The sequence below is a fragment of the Ranitomeya imitator genome, chromosome 1 (assembly GCF_032444005.1).
Source record: "Ranitomeya imitator isolate aRanImi1 chromosome 1, aRanImi1.pri, whole genome shotgun sequence".
Taxonomy (NCBI): domain Eukaryota; kingdom Metazoa; phylum Chordata; class Amphibia; order Anura; family Dendrobatidae; genus Ranitomeya; species Ranitomeya imitator.
In genome coordinates this window covers 1,105,035,478-1,105,050,655 of record NC_091282.1, presented here as the reverse complement: position 1 = coordinate 1,105,050,655, position 15,178 = coordinate 1,105,035,478, and the positions used below count along the sequence as shown (strand labels likewise).

General features: G+C 40.3%; 1 protein-coding gene and 1 long non-coding RNA gene across 2 annotated transcripts in view; one reads left to right on the top strand and one right to left on the bottom strand.

Moving 5' to 3' along the window:
• LOC138656949 (uncharacterized) overlaps positions 1-4,593 on the top strand; it is a 42,812-nt gene extending 38,219 nt beyond the window's left edge. The window contains exon 3 of the long non-coding RNA XR_011316990.1: positions 4,324-4,593. This is a non-coding gene — a long non-coding RNA (uncharacterized lncRNA). The remainder of the gene's footprint in view (positions 1-4,323) is intronic.
• The window catches only part of SNX25 (sorting nexin 25), a 416,995-nt gene that overhangs the window by 133,354 nt on the left and 268,463 nt on the right, over positions 1-15,178 (bottom strand). Inside the window, exon 7 of the mRNA XM_069744322.1 lies at positions 1,322-1,512. Within this exon, the coding sequence (XP_069600423.1) occupies positions 1,322-1,512 (191 nt within the window). The remainder of the gene's footprint in view (positions 1-1,321; positions 1,513-15,178) is intronic.

Sequence of the window (15,178 nt, the reverse complement as noted above, 5' to 3'; positions counted from 1 at the left end):
AAGGGGATGAGCAGATTGTATTTCCTAAGGAAACTGAGGTCTTTTAATGTGTGCAGCAAAATGTTAGAAATGTTCTACCAGTCTGTGGTGGCAAGTGCCATCTTTTTTGCAATCACATGCTGGGGTAGTAGTGTGCGGGCCTCTGATGCTAATAAGCTGAATAAGATTATTAAGAAGGCAAGTTCTGCTGTGGGCTGCAATCTGGACTCTTTTGGGGAGGTAGTGGAGAAAAGAACTCTGAAAAAGTGTATGGCAATTATGAACAATAATGCACATCCATTATATGAGCTATTCATGAGACAGAAGAGCACCTTCAGTAACCGGCTAATACTTCTGAGGTGTAAGAAGGAAAAATATAGGAAATCGTTTGTGCCAACTGCCATGGGAATGTACAACAATAACATTAGGGTTAAACCACCAAGGTGAATGTCTACTTATTTCTCTACATTTCAGTTCACTCGTTGTGTATGTCCTATTCTAATGTATAATGTATAATGTTCTTCTGTCAACTCCACTGTCATGTCAACTATGTAATTCTTTTATGATTTTTATGATTTGATTTAAGTTGTGCTGCTGTGATACCATAATTTCCCACGGGATCAATAAAGTGTATCGTATCGTATCGTATCGTATCGTATGTGGGGGTTGCCTGGTTGGAATCCCCACATGCAATCAAGCTGTCTAGCAGTCGCAAATCATGCAGCTGCGGCTACTAAAACTAATTCTCCGAGCACTTACAAATACTCGGAGATCACTCGAGCGTGCTCGGGAAAACCCGAGCAACGAGTATACTTCCTCATCACTATTTACGACCTTGCAGTTAAGATACTATATTGCACAGGCACCGGCTAATGAATACTCTGATAATTGTACGCCTCTCTCAATGCCATCACCGAGACAATGCGTACGATGATGAGAGCAGCACTCTTATCACCCAGCGCCTGTTATTGGCGGTAACCTTTCTACCGCCGGTCACAGCTGCTGGCTCACACCCTGTAATCTGTAAGACAGCATGGGACCCCCGCTCTCTGACCGGCAGTAATGAACGTTCAGAGCCAATGTTACTCGTGCTGTCACAGAAATGACAGTGTGGGAAACACCGGATGTTACGGCTGCCGAATCCAAACAGTTACATAGATTTCAGGGGGAAGTCAGTGTATGGGTCTGTGTACGGACACTAGGTGTTCGGTAGAGACCCCAAACTTTACCATTCAGGTTCGCCCTATTTCTTGCATTACTCATCCACATAAAGAACTGAAAAAATGCAAAAATAAAAGTTTATATTACAGATAATTGTGGACTAACATATGACTAAGAATACCTTCTGACTCTGGGGACAATCCGAATCATCGGCGGTTCCATCTTCCTGTTGGTCGTAGGCTGGACCACCGAGGAGCCGGATCCGTTTCTCACACTGCTTTTTGGCAACAGTCAGCTGATTGATGTACCTTTTCATATTGCGTGCTCTCAGCAGATCAGCTTTCATGGCTGCTGTCTCTTTGCCTTTTGAATCTATTGATAAATCATAAAAAAATTATCAACATAAACTTTGCAGTTAGCATAAATGTAAAATGTCTATAATCACATAAAAGGCTAATGAGAAAAAAAAACATGTACGGTATATAATAAATGAAAAAAGTAAAAGATAAAGTTCATAAAATGAGATTACACCTGATAAGAAGTGCCAATACTTTAAAATTGGAAGGTCTAGAATGAATATGGACCTTTTTGTGTTACCTCGTGGCCGGATACGCGAGGTTCAGTCTGGTCAGCACTCGAAACAGTGCTTATAACTTTTACATAAAAACATAAATTAAACAGTAGGTAATTTTCTGATGACACACTCGCTTTAATGAATTTGACCACTTTCCGCTGCCCGTGATATAACTTATGCCACTTTTGTGATCTAAATTATAGTTACTCAGCTAGGCCACACTCTGCCGTGCCAAGTCCCACCCGATTTTTAAAAAGTTGGTGTAGCTGGCGCAAGAACATCATTACATATTTTTGCACAACTATGTGTTACTCAAGAAGCTGCAACTTTTCTACTCCGGTTTTCATCAAGCCCTTTTTGCAAGAATCGGCCCCCGACAGCATAAAGCTAGAATAGGCAGTGTTTATGCTTCAGATTTTTCACAGTGGTTCTCGCTCGGTGATAAATCTAGTGCGTCATTATGGTCTATGCGTCCTTAAGGTCTAGTCTAAGTTTACACTATTAGTTGGCTTACTTTTTGCTAGAAACTTGGCTAAAATTTTGGCACATTTTATTGGGTGCACGATAGGCCACATTCTTTTACATTAGGTCAAGTGTTTGTGCGATTGGTCTCGAAAGAGACTCAACAAATCCCAAAGAATATTTAAAATGATAATCTCTCTAAAAAAAACAAAACAGAAATTAGCTCTGAAAGAGCTAAAAAATATCAAAGATGTCGTAATAAAGCCTTCCGACAAAGGCGGAAATGTTGTCATTTGGCCAACATCTTTATACGAAAAGATGTTCAGACAGCTTAAATAAAGTGATTTTTATCAAAGACTAACAAACATTCAAGCCTTTGTCTAAACTTAAGCAGGAACTATTGGTCATGTTGCCTGTAGCGGTAGATCAAGTTGTTCTCATCAAATGGATGGGCTGCTGATCAGTGATCGCACACTGGCTGGAATCTATCTCCTTCCTAAGATCCTCAATGACCTGGTCACTCCAGCAGGTAGGCCGATCGTAACGGGTGTTAATAATTTCTGTGAGCCACTTTGCAAAATGATCGACCATTATCTAAAACCACTGGTGGAGCTACTTCCCTCACACATCAAGGACACTCATTTGCTATGCAAAGTTGATGGTATCCAGTTAGACCAGCATATGTTGTTGGTAACATGTGACATGGAGTCCTTGTATACCTCTTTACGGCTTAAGGATGGAATTTGGGACGTGGAATTTTTTCTGGATTCTAGTAATCTTAATTCCAAGCTCTGTGCTTTTCTGCTGAGAACACTCAGATTTGTGCTGACTCACAGCTTCTTTATGTTTAAGGAGGTACTCTACTTAGAACTCACAGGCACAGTTATGGGGGCGTCTTGTGCGCACTCATATGCCAATTTGTTCCGGGGGACTGTGGGAGAGGATGATTTTCCAGACCAAACATTCACTTCAGCGACAGTCATCTTCTGGGGAAGATATACAAATGACCATCTGATGATTTGGCAGGGTACTAAGGACAAATTGGATATCTTCTTTGGAGAACTCAATATTAAGAATTTAATTATCAAACTGACCTATAAAAGCCAGTAAACATAATATTGATTTTCTTGATCTGTTAATCCAGGTGGATAACCATGGATACATCCAGACTGAACTGTTTAGTTGCTACATGCAACTTCTAAACTGATAGAGAATACAGTAACAGGTCTATATGTCGAGCATATACCAGGGCAAATTGCAAAAGAAGACCGGATCTGCTCAATTACAAGAAATCCAGAGAAGGCACTTCGTCTACAGTGCGTTGCATCTTAGATTTTAACACACGCAGTGATGAAACATTGGTCTGTGCTACTGTTAGACAAATCATTTTGTAAACAGATCACTCCCTTCGCTTCCAAGAATATTTAGGATCAATTGGGGTGCAATTATCATAGCTGCAAGAATCCGGCAGCCATTTTCAATTCTAAAAAGGTCCTAAATGGGCCTGCTTTACGTGTGGTAAATGTGTGGCATGTGCTAACATTATAACCAAAGACTTTTCAGAACCAAATGGATTGAAAACATAATCCATTATACATAATTTTACTTAATAATAATAATCTTTATTTTTATATAGCGCTAACATATTATGCAGCGCTTTACAGTTTGTACACATTATCACTTGTACCACAAGGGCAATGGTATATTGTGCTACTTGCCCTTGTGGTCTGTTGTATATTGGAATGACATCAAGAGAACTCCATGAATACCCCGACTCCTTGTAGGTTGAACGATCATAACAGTTTTGTACCTATCTTACCTACATAAAAGTCTGTATGTGAGATTTGTGTTTCATTCCCACATATTTTATACATTATCTGTGAACAACTACTATTTTTGGGCTATTTTATTCTTAATGTTTTTATTTAATAAAATGTAGTTTTATTATATTATTTTTTTATACATATACAGTGAGGGAAATAAGTATTTGATCCCTTGCTGATTTTGTAAGTTTGCCCACTGACAAACACAGGAACAGTCTATAATACTAAGGGTAGGTTAATTTTAACAATGAGGGATAGAATATCAAAAATAAAATCCAGAAAATCATATTGTAAAAATTATATAAATATATTTGTATTTTGCAGTGAGAAAAGTATTTGATCCCTCTGGAAAACAAGACTTAATACTTTGGCGGCAAAACCCTTGTTGGCAAGCACAGCAGTCAGACATTTTTTGTAGTCGATTATGAGGTTTGTGCACGTCGGAAGGAATTTTGATCCACTCCTCTTTGCAGATCATCTCTAAATCATTAAGATTTTGAGGTTGTCGCTTGGCACTTCAACTCCCTCCATAAATGTTCTATGGGACTAAGGTCTGGAGACTGGCTAGGCCTCTCCATGACCCTAATGTGCTTCTTTTTGAGCCACTCCTCCACGGCAATGGGTTTTGAACACAGACTGTATTTGTGGAAACCCAGCTGCGATCCGGAGAATATCACTCCTGTATGCGAGTCTGAAAATAAAGACACTGTTTATGTTAAACTTTCTGTGGTCCCTGCCTATCTGTCGCACTGCACCAACCCCGCTGCACTACAATATTATATACATTTATATTATACTTACATCCACATTATATGAGGGATGTGAGTATAATGATATAGATGAGTAAATACCGTAGTTTTATATATACGGTAACTATTTACTCATGTACAGTCGTGCTCACAAGGTTTACATACCCAGGCAGAATTTTTGCTTTCTTGGCCTTTTTCAGAGAATATGAATGATAACACCACATTTTCTCCACTCATGGTTAGTGGTTGGGTGAAGCCATTTAATATTAAATTACTGAGTTTTCTCTTTTTAAATCATAATGACAACCCAAAACAGCCAAATGACCCTGATCAAAAGTTTACATACCCCATTTCTTAATACCGTGTATTGCCCCCTCTAACATCAATGACAGCTTGAAGTCTTTTGTGGTAGTTGTGGATGAGGTTTTTTATTTTCTCAGATGGTAAAGCTGCCCACTCTTCTTGGCAAAAAGCCTCCAGTTCCTGTAAATTCCTGGGCTGTCTAGCATGAACTGCACTCTTGATATCTCCCCAGAGTGGCTCAATGACAGAGGTAAGGAGACTGAGATGACCACTCCAGAACCTTCACTATGTTCTGCTGTAGCAAATGACAGGTCGACTTGGCCTTGTGTTTTGGATTGTTGTCATGTTGGAACGTCCAAGTATGTCCCATGTGCAGCTTCTGGGCTGATGAGTGCAAAGTTTCCTCCAGTATTTGCTGATAACGTGCTGCATTAATCTTTCCTTTAATTTTGACCAAGTTTCCTGTGCCTTTCTAGCTCACACATCCTCAAAACATCAGCGACCCACCTCCGTGCTTTACAGTAGGAATGGTGTTCCTTTCATCATAGGCCTTGTTGACCTCTCTCAACGTTTATGGTTATGGCCAAAAAGTTAAATTTTGGTCTCATCACTCCAAATTACCTTGTTCCAGAAGTTTTGAGGCTTGTCTCTGTGCTGTTTTGCATATTGTAGGCGGGATACTTTGCGGCATCTCAACCATGCAACCTCCTTATTGTGCATCTTGAAGCAGCCACAACGCTAGTTTTCAGAGAGTCCTGTATTTCAGCAGATGTTTTGTGGGTTTTTCTTTGCATCCCGAACAATTTTCCTGGCAGTTGTGGACGACATTTTTGTTGGTCTACCTGACCGTGGTTTTGTTTTTACCTAGCCCCTGATTTTCCATTTGTTAATCACAGTTTGAACGCTGCTGACTGGCATTATCACTTCCTTGGATATCTTTTTGTATCCCTTTCCTGTTTTATGCAGTTCAACTACCTTTTCCCATAGATCCGTTGACAATTTATTTGCTTTCCCCATGACTAACAATCCAGAAACATCAGTGGCTGGATGAAAGGTGCAAGAGTCTGTCTGGATCCCAGAAACTCACTCAGCTTTTATGCACACACACTGATTACAAGCCAACAGGTCACAGGTGTGGATGTTACCTTTAGGAGCCATGCAAACCCATTTTTGTGAACTTCTGTGCATGTTATCAGGCCAAAATAACCAGGGCATGTGAACTTTTGATCAGGGTAATTTGGATGTTTTGCGTTGTCATTATAATTTAAAAAGAGAAAACACATTAGTTTGACAACAAATGGCGTCACCCAACCACTAACCAAGAATGGAGAAAAAGTTTTGGTGTTATTCATATTCGCTGAAAAAAGGCCAAGAAAGCAAAAATTCTGCTGAGGTATGTAAACTTTTGAGCACAACTGTATATCATTATACTCACATCCCTATTCATGAATAGGGGACTATCATGAGTTAATATCATGGTACCACTGGCTTTATTCTCTTTTAGATGCAACTATAATTTTCTAGTAATCAACTTAATATTCCGATATATTTCTTTCAGTGATTTTTTTCACATTTTTATATTTGTCTTCATGTACTGTACATATGTATGTGGACATTAACATGTCCACATAAGACCCATACCCCAAATAAAGACACATACACAATTAAGTTGGCATAAAAATGGCCGTGAGGTTTCATTTAGGGTTACATAAATACCTTTAAAAATTCTCCAATAAATAAACCTCCAAATAACATATTTCCAACAACCATAAATTTCCAAAATGACCAAATCCACCCATAACTGAGTGATTTTTTCCCACAAGCAAAACCTCACGACAATAAATTAATTAAATAAATAAATAAGGGGGGGAGGGTGGGCTCTTCTTTTCTTCTTGCGCCAGCAACTGAGGTAACCCAGGCAGAGCAGGGGGGGTTATAAGCCGCAAAAAAACCGCCAAAACGCTTGTGGCCAATCAGATTGCCTTAAAAAGAGCGCGCAAAAGCAGGTTAAAACCGGTCTAAAGACTCAGAGCCAATCAAGCTCCAGCCTTAAAATAGCATTAAAAATGAACCTAGATTAACTTTAAATAACATTTGCATTAAAAAGAGAGGGGGGGGGAGGTCTATGAGGACATGAGACCCCCACTATATTTCTTAACATCAAACGCGGGGGGGCTAACATGTCCACATAAGACCCATACCCCAAATAAAGACACATACACAATTAAGTTGGCATAAAAATGGCCGTGAGGTTTTATTTAGGGTTACATAAATACCTTTAAAAATTCTCCAATAAATAAACCTCCAAATAACATATTTCCAACAACCATAAATTTCCAAAATGACCAAATCCACCCATAACTGAGTGATTTTTTCCAAAAGGCCAAGACTCACAGAGTCAAGGCCCCCCCCAAACCACACAGCCATTTTTCAATAATGTTTCCCATGTCCAAATTAAAAACATCCAACCCTATGTCAGATAAATGAACAGAATCTCTTCTAAACATACCGGGTAAAAAACCTTCCAATTCCGAGTGCCTAAATGAAAAACCGCCAATAAGTGGTAAAAATTTCATCATGGAAAGGTTGACTCTTTTCTGAATTTTATCTAAAAAATAAAACTGACTTTGTCGCCACAACAGTCTAGGAACAATCTCGGAAAAAACAAGAGTGGAAAAAGGAAACAATTGTTTAAATAAAACTAGATCAGACCGCATGGCTGACAATAAATTTAATGTATTGATTTTCCCGAGATCATTCCCAGAAACATGAATGATGATCAGATCCGGATAAGGAAATTTTCTTATACAACTATTTAATTCATTAACCAAGGAAGGCCAACTCAATCCTCTAACACTATGCCAAAAGACCTGAACGATCGCTGGGTTAAAAGAAAGATTTTCGGAATAGGATCGTTGACTAGCCCTCTTCTGGGCCCAAAATACAAAGGAATGTCCAACTATCCATACAATTGTTGGACCTAAAAGAAAATTTTAAGAATTAATCAACATACAGATTATGCCGAACATACAGTCTGAACCTTTTAGAATCCCATCTACCTAACTTTTTAATTTTTGAGTCAGAAAGGCCAGCCCTAGAAGCTTCTGTAGCAGCCCCAATTCTAAATGAGTGGGACGAAATTTTTAGATGTCCCTTTCCCAGAAAACTCAAACACTTCTTTAAAATAAAATTGAATTGGAAGATAGTAACCGGAGAACTATCTTTGTGTATAAATAAAGGGCCCTGCAATGCAGGCCTTAAATGAATCCTTTTAGACAAATTAAACACAGGGCAGATGCCCGGGTCAGAGAATGAATTTAGACGAAGTTCATTGCCCCTACCTAGTTGGTCAGTTTTGGATTTCCGAACAAACAAAAGAATATGGGAGCTAAAAATTTTTACATCCTCGAACATAAGCCCAGAAGGTTCAGCTTTCTTGGCAGAGACCACCTCACCTACCCTGAGAGCTCCAAAAAAGGAGAGGGAATAAATTGTCCTAAATAAAAGAGCCTCCTCATCATTACGACAGACATTAGAAAGATGAACAAATACTTTTTAAAAGAGAAAGAGATATGGGGCGTCTGGAATTCGGTAAAAATTTATCCCGTTTAAGACCCTTTAAAAATTATTTTACAAGAAAGAGGTCTGATAGGGCACAACCTCCGTGTAATTTCAAAAAGAAAGAAACCCCAGCAAAACATTTCGCTATTGCGGAGTAAGATAGATCCTTCTTTACCAAAGATTCCGCAAACTTTAAAGCTGCAACCGAATCAGAAACCAACGCGTCGAATCCATGAAGTTCAGCAAAGTCCGTCCATTTTTATCCATGCGGCTGAATAGTCAGCCCATGATCGACTAGATAAAGAGTTCCTTATAAAATAGGGAACTAAGTCAAAATCACATCCCACACTGAGGGAGGACAAAAAGTCGCTTCCTTGTCTGCAAATGGCCAAAAATCTAGACAGAAAAACAAGATCACTAACACCTAACCTTGCTTTCAACCAAATATTATGCTTCAAGCAAACCAATACTAGTTGTCTCAAGACCTTTGCGACACGAAGGTTCTTCGATGATAGGGTGTTGATAACAAAAATAACCCCCTGATCCGAAGATGTTAATAAAACTCTCGAATTCTGCAAATCCTGACCCCATAAAAAAATGCTCAAAAAGATTGCGAAAACCTCAGAAAGTATTGAATTCTTATTAAGCTTTTTGAAAATCCAATTTTTTGGCCATTTCAGCGAAACCCAATGGTTCCGAAAAAGAACTCCAATTCCAAAGGAAAATGTTGCTGAAAAAACAAGTGGGAAAGAATCAGACCCCACAAAAGGAGATTGTAAAATTGACCTGCCATTGAAATCCGACAAAAAGGACAGCCAAATTTTAGCATCCTCCTTAATATCGGAGCGAACTCTGACATGAGAGGTGGGAGAAGAAAGGCCTTTAGTGGCTTCGTAAAGACTTCTGGAAAAAACGCGACCAATAGGGATTACCCGTAAAGCAAAGTTCAATAATCCCAATAACGCCTGCAGTTCTTTCAGCGTGACTTTGTCTTTAGACAAAAATTTAGAAAGTGCCTCATGAAGCTTCAAAACCTTATCCCGAGGGAGAATAGATTCCATTCTAACGGAGTCGATGGTAATCCCCAAAAATTCAATCCGACTGGAAGGGGCAACCGTTTTTTCGTGCGCTATTGGAACGCCAAAATACGCACAAAGTTGCAAGAAGCTTTCCAAAGCTACCTTACAAGCTGGAGACTGTGGAGGACCAACAAACAGGAAATCATCCAGGTAATGCAATATCCCAACTTCCTTACAGTTGGATTGCAAAACCCAATGTAAAAACCCGGAAAAAGTCTCGAAATAAAAACATGACAACGAAAAGCCCGTCGGCAAACATTTGTCAAAAAAGAAACACTCATCAAAGTAAAATCCTAAAGAATTAAAGCCCATTGGGTGAACCGGTAGAAGTCTAAACGCTGATTGTATATCGGTCTTAGCCATCAATGCTGAAGGGCCAAATTGCCTCAGCAAATCCAAGGCGCCATCAAAGGAAGAATAATTAACGGTACAAAGCGCTTTATCCACCTCATCATTCAAGGATTGACCTAAAGGGAAGGATAGGTGATGAATTAACCGAAATGTACCTGGTTCCTTTTTGGGAACCACACCTAAGGGGGAAATCCGAAAATTTAAAAACGGAGGGGATAAAAACGGGCCGGCAACCCTGCCTAACTCAATTTCACTAAAAATCTTCTTTCTAGCAACTTCCGGAAAAGCGGAAACGGAAGATAAATTCCTAACTATAGAACATCCGGAACCTTTAAATTGCGGGACATAAAACCCCTGAGAAAAACCTTCAAAAAGGAGTTTACTGATCTCCTTGTCTGGAAGGATTCTTAACCAATATAGCATTCTTTCCAGAATCACTGGCGTCCGTGCTTTTTGCATTAAGTTCCCTAAGTGATGACTGATAAGTTGATTGCTTCTTGAAGCACTTTGACATGGGATGCGGGTTACCGCAAAAGGAACACTCATGTCTGAACCTACAATTATTGTTCCACTTACAAGCGGACTCGTTGTAAGAGAAACAAACTCCTTTCTTAGGAAAAAGACTATTGGGTTGCCTATTATTACCATGTTTCATAGGAAGCATTAGATTAATCCACAACCCAATGTCCTTAGAACCCCAATGAACTTCGGGGTGAACCGACAGCTTATGTCTAAAAGCCTCGTCGTAACTTAGCCAAGCAGAGCCCCCAAAATTCCTATACGCCTCTAATATTATATCTACATGTTGGAAAAGACTGCTGCAAAGATTGGGTGATTTTTCTCCCAGCACTGCAGCATAGATGGAGAAGGCCTGGATCCAGTTGTTGAAAGATTTAAAATTGCGTTTTAAATCATCCGTCTCCGATTTATCATCTTTTTTATCTAATTTAGGAGGCTGTTCTCTGCGAGGGAGCAAGGAAAACAAGTCCACATACTGGTTGCTCCATATAAGCTCTTTAACACCGGGGCTAAGATGGAAACCTAGCGGGGACAATTCACACGTCAGAGCCTCCTTGAATGTATTAACGGGGGCAATATTAAGGGATGTGGATGACAAAGAACTATGAGGGGAAACTACCGTGGAAGAATGTCCCCCCTCCCCCAATGTTTCACAGACCACAGATTTAATTAACTCCCTCAGCTGACTATGAGGTAAATTGAGGTTAAAATTCTCACCCCTTGAAGGATGGTCGGTGCGGTGCTGATCACCAGGACCTCCTGAGCTCAGACCGGCTGGCTCTGCTGGGCCTTGGTCGTTAGGGAAACTTGCTTGAAGATCCTCTTCTTCATCTGATGAATGGTGTGCAGTTACGGTGGCCGGCCTCCTGCGTTGCTCCGATGAGAGGGAGGCCGCCCGGGAGCCAGAGGAGGAGGGCACTGCATCGCTTTTATGACTGCTGCCCTCGCCGGCTTTACCGGCACTAGCTGACGAAGTCGACGGTTCCTCTTGGTGGTGATGGCCGAAGTCTCGCGCAGGGCTGCGGGACTTCGCCGATGCACACCGCCGTGACCTTCTTCCTGTCTCCGTGGAAGCGCGTTTGGGAGCCGCTGGAGACACCGACCTGGGAAGCGCTGCCCTCAGCTTCTTTGGTTTGGTCCCGGAGTTAGGAACAGCAGAGGCCGCAGGTAAATCCACCGACGGCGGAGGGAGCAGCTCGGGTTCCGGGGGAGGGGGAATAGCTTCCGAGACTGCCGGTGAAGATTTCGCAGCCAGGCAGCTCTTCAGCCACTCCACGCCATCCTCACCACCGGCCCTCACCAAAAGCTCCTGCAGTAACTTCTCCATTACTCGGCGGTACCCTCTTCTTTTCTTCTTGCGCCAGCAACTGAGGTAACCCAGGCAGAGCAGGGGGGGTTATAAGCCGCAAAAAAAACGCCAAAACGCTTGTGGCCAATCAGATTGCCTTAAAAAGAGCACGCAAAAGCAGGTTAAAACCGGTCTAAAGACTCAGAGCCAATCAAGCTCCAGCCTTAAAATAACATTAAAAATGAACCTAGATTAACTTTAAATAACATTTGCATTAAAAAGAGAGGGGGGGGGAGGTCTATGAGGACATGAGACCCCCGCTATATTTCTTAACATCAAACGCGGGGGGGCTAACATTATTGTATATGCACTTCTACCCCTGTAGTTACACTCTTCTTATTGGCCTTTATTATGAGTTTTATTCATCGTCACCAATTATATTATTTATGTCACATCTGATTCCCTTTTCTCTGGGTGTATTTTTGATTTTCTTTTTCCAATAAAGTGCACGTGTATTCACGGTTCTTTATCACTTTTTTTTTATTCACTTCAATTTTTTCATGTATATTTTGGGTCATGATCAATTTTGGGTTACACTATTGTATGTCATCATGCACATGTGCGCATATATACACATGCATACACTTTATATTTGTTATCCCATATTCTTTATATATGGGTGTATATATGCATATATGTATTTAATTCACTTTTTTATATATGGGTATGTATGTGTGTGTGTCTATGTATACATTTGCTTGCATGTGTAGCTGTGTATGTGCATGTACTTAGACACACACAATCAGTGCTAATAAATATGAACTTTCATCCTTTCTTTACACGTTTTCAATGTTTTTGCTATGTGGATAGTGTGTGATGTTCGCATATACAGCCCCATACATGAATGCTTTGCAACAGTCAGGTTTCTGTTCTTTTGTTGTTGTTTTTTTGTCTTTGTCATGGATGTAAGCATGTATATGTGGATATATTTGTACTTTTATTTTAAAGTAGGTAGTATGGGTATGTTTTATTTATACAGCACATACAGGTTGCTTTTTATTCAATTATTTTGGATATTCTGCATGATTGTGTGAATTCTCTTTCGCACAACCAATGCGTTTATTACATAACCTAATATGGTATTATTTCAGATTTATAGGTATCTGCCTTTATAATTATAATGGTTGTATAGCTTTTTCACAATATCAATTGATATTTGTTGTATATTGTGTTATTTATGACAATCCTTCGGTTCAGACAGGTCCCCTTTGTATTTTATTATTATTATAGCACCATTTATTCCATGGCGCTTTACATGTGAGGAGGGGTATACATAATAAAAACAAGTACAATAATCTTAAATAATGCAGGTCACAACTGGTACAGGAGGAGAGAGGACCCTGCCCGCGAGGGCTCACAATCTACAAAGTTTATTCCTTATTTTCATTACATTTTTTGCTATGTATCATATGTTCGTTTTTTATTACTATGTATCCTGGATAGCTGCTTGGTCTGTCATCCATTTCAGGACTTTGAGTTATATGGTATGTCTATGTGATACACACGTCATGGCCACACGACTACAGGGTGGGCCATTTATATGGATACACCTAAATAAAATGGGAATGGTTGGTGATATCAACTTCCTGTTTGTGGCACATTAGTAAATGGGAGGGGGGAAACTTTTCAAGATGGGTGGTGACCATGGCATTCATTTTCAGCCATGTTGCATCCAACTTTATTTTTTCCAATGGGAAGAGGGTCATGTGACAAAACTTATTGAGAATTTCACAAGAAAAACAATGGTGTGTTTGGTTTTAACGTAACTTTATTCTTTCATGAGTTATTTACAAGTTTATGACCACTTATAAAATGTGTTCAAAGTTCTCCCCACTGTGTTGGATTGTCAATGCAACCCACTTCTCTGACTCTTGACACACTGACACCGCAGAAGAAATGCTAGAACAGACTTCCAGTATCCGTTGTATCAGATGCTGCACATCTCGTATCTTCACAGTATAGACAATTGCCTTCAGATGACCTCAAAGATAAAAGTCTAAGGGGGTCCGATCGGGAGACCTTGGTGGCCATTCAACTGGCCCACGATGACCAATCCACTTTCCAGGAAACTGTTCATGTAGGAATGCTCAGACCTGACACCCATAATGTGGTGGTGGTCATGTGAACTATGATGTTGAGGTATCGCGTCAACTCAGCCCGTCCCCTTCACTTTCTTAACATAGTTCCCACAATGCGAACGCTGCAGTGGTCAGGTGATTCTTTGTCCACGTGGGCTATGACGAACACATGCTTGTTTACAATGGCTCACCCACTTCCTGGTTTCCAAGACACGAACAGGACACCAAGTACAATCATTTTCACAGGTGCTGTATGTGTAATGGTGTATCCCCCCCAGAGGTTTAGCTCTGCATATATAGGCTGCTAACCAACAACTCACTACCCCTGGAAGAAGCATTCCGTGCGAAACACATATAGGGTGCGGTGGGATCCCCTTAATACCTTGATGCGGTCTTGAAGATATGTGGGTATTTACCACATGCTCCAAACCTTGATCTCATGTATATTTAACCTTGTATAGGAGGCTTATTTTGCTATATTATCAATTGCTTTACTTCCTATTACACTTGTTCATAGTTTATTGTTACCTATATCTTAGATATAACCTTTCTGACATATACAGTATTCGTATATACTGCAGCAATGCTCCTTAAACTTTGCCATATGGGGCCCCTGTTTTTTACTTGCTTCTATGGGGTCTCATTTTTTCTTTATATATATTTTTTATTCTGTTTATGTATTTATATATAATAAAAATGTATAATGATTTTAATGGGTTGCATTTTTGGTCTTATTGGTGTTAGTGCTTGGTTATGAATTAATATAGTAACATAGTTATTAAGGTTGAAGACTAAGTCCATCTAGTTCAACACATAGCCTAACCTAACATGTTGATCCAGAGGAAGGCAAAAAAAAAATTAACATGTGGCAAAGAGTAAGCTCCACATTGGGGAACAAAACTCCTTCCCGACTCCACATACGGTAATCAGACTAGTTCCCTGGATCAACGCCCTATCTAGGAATCTAGTGTATATACCCTGTAACATTATACTTTTCAAGAAAGGCCTCCAGTCCCCTCTTAACCCCTTACCGGCATCGGACGTACTATACCGTCCGATGCCGGCTCCCCTGCTTTGATGCAGGGCTCCGCGGTGAGCCCGCACCAAAGCCGGGACATGTCAGCTGTTTTGAACAGCTGACATGTGCCCGTACTAGGCGCGGGCAGAATCGCGATCTGCCCGCACCTATTA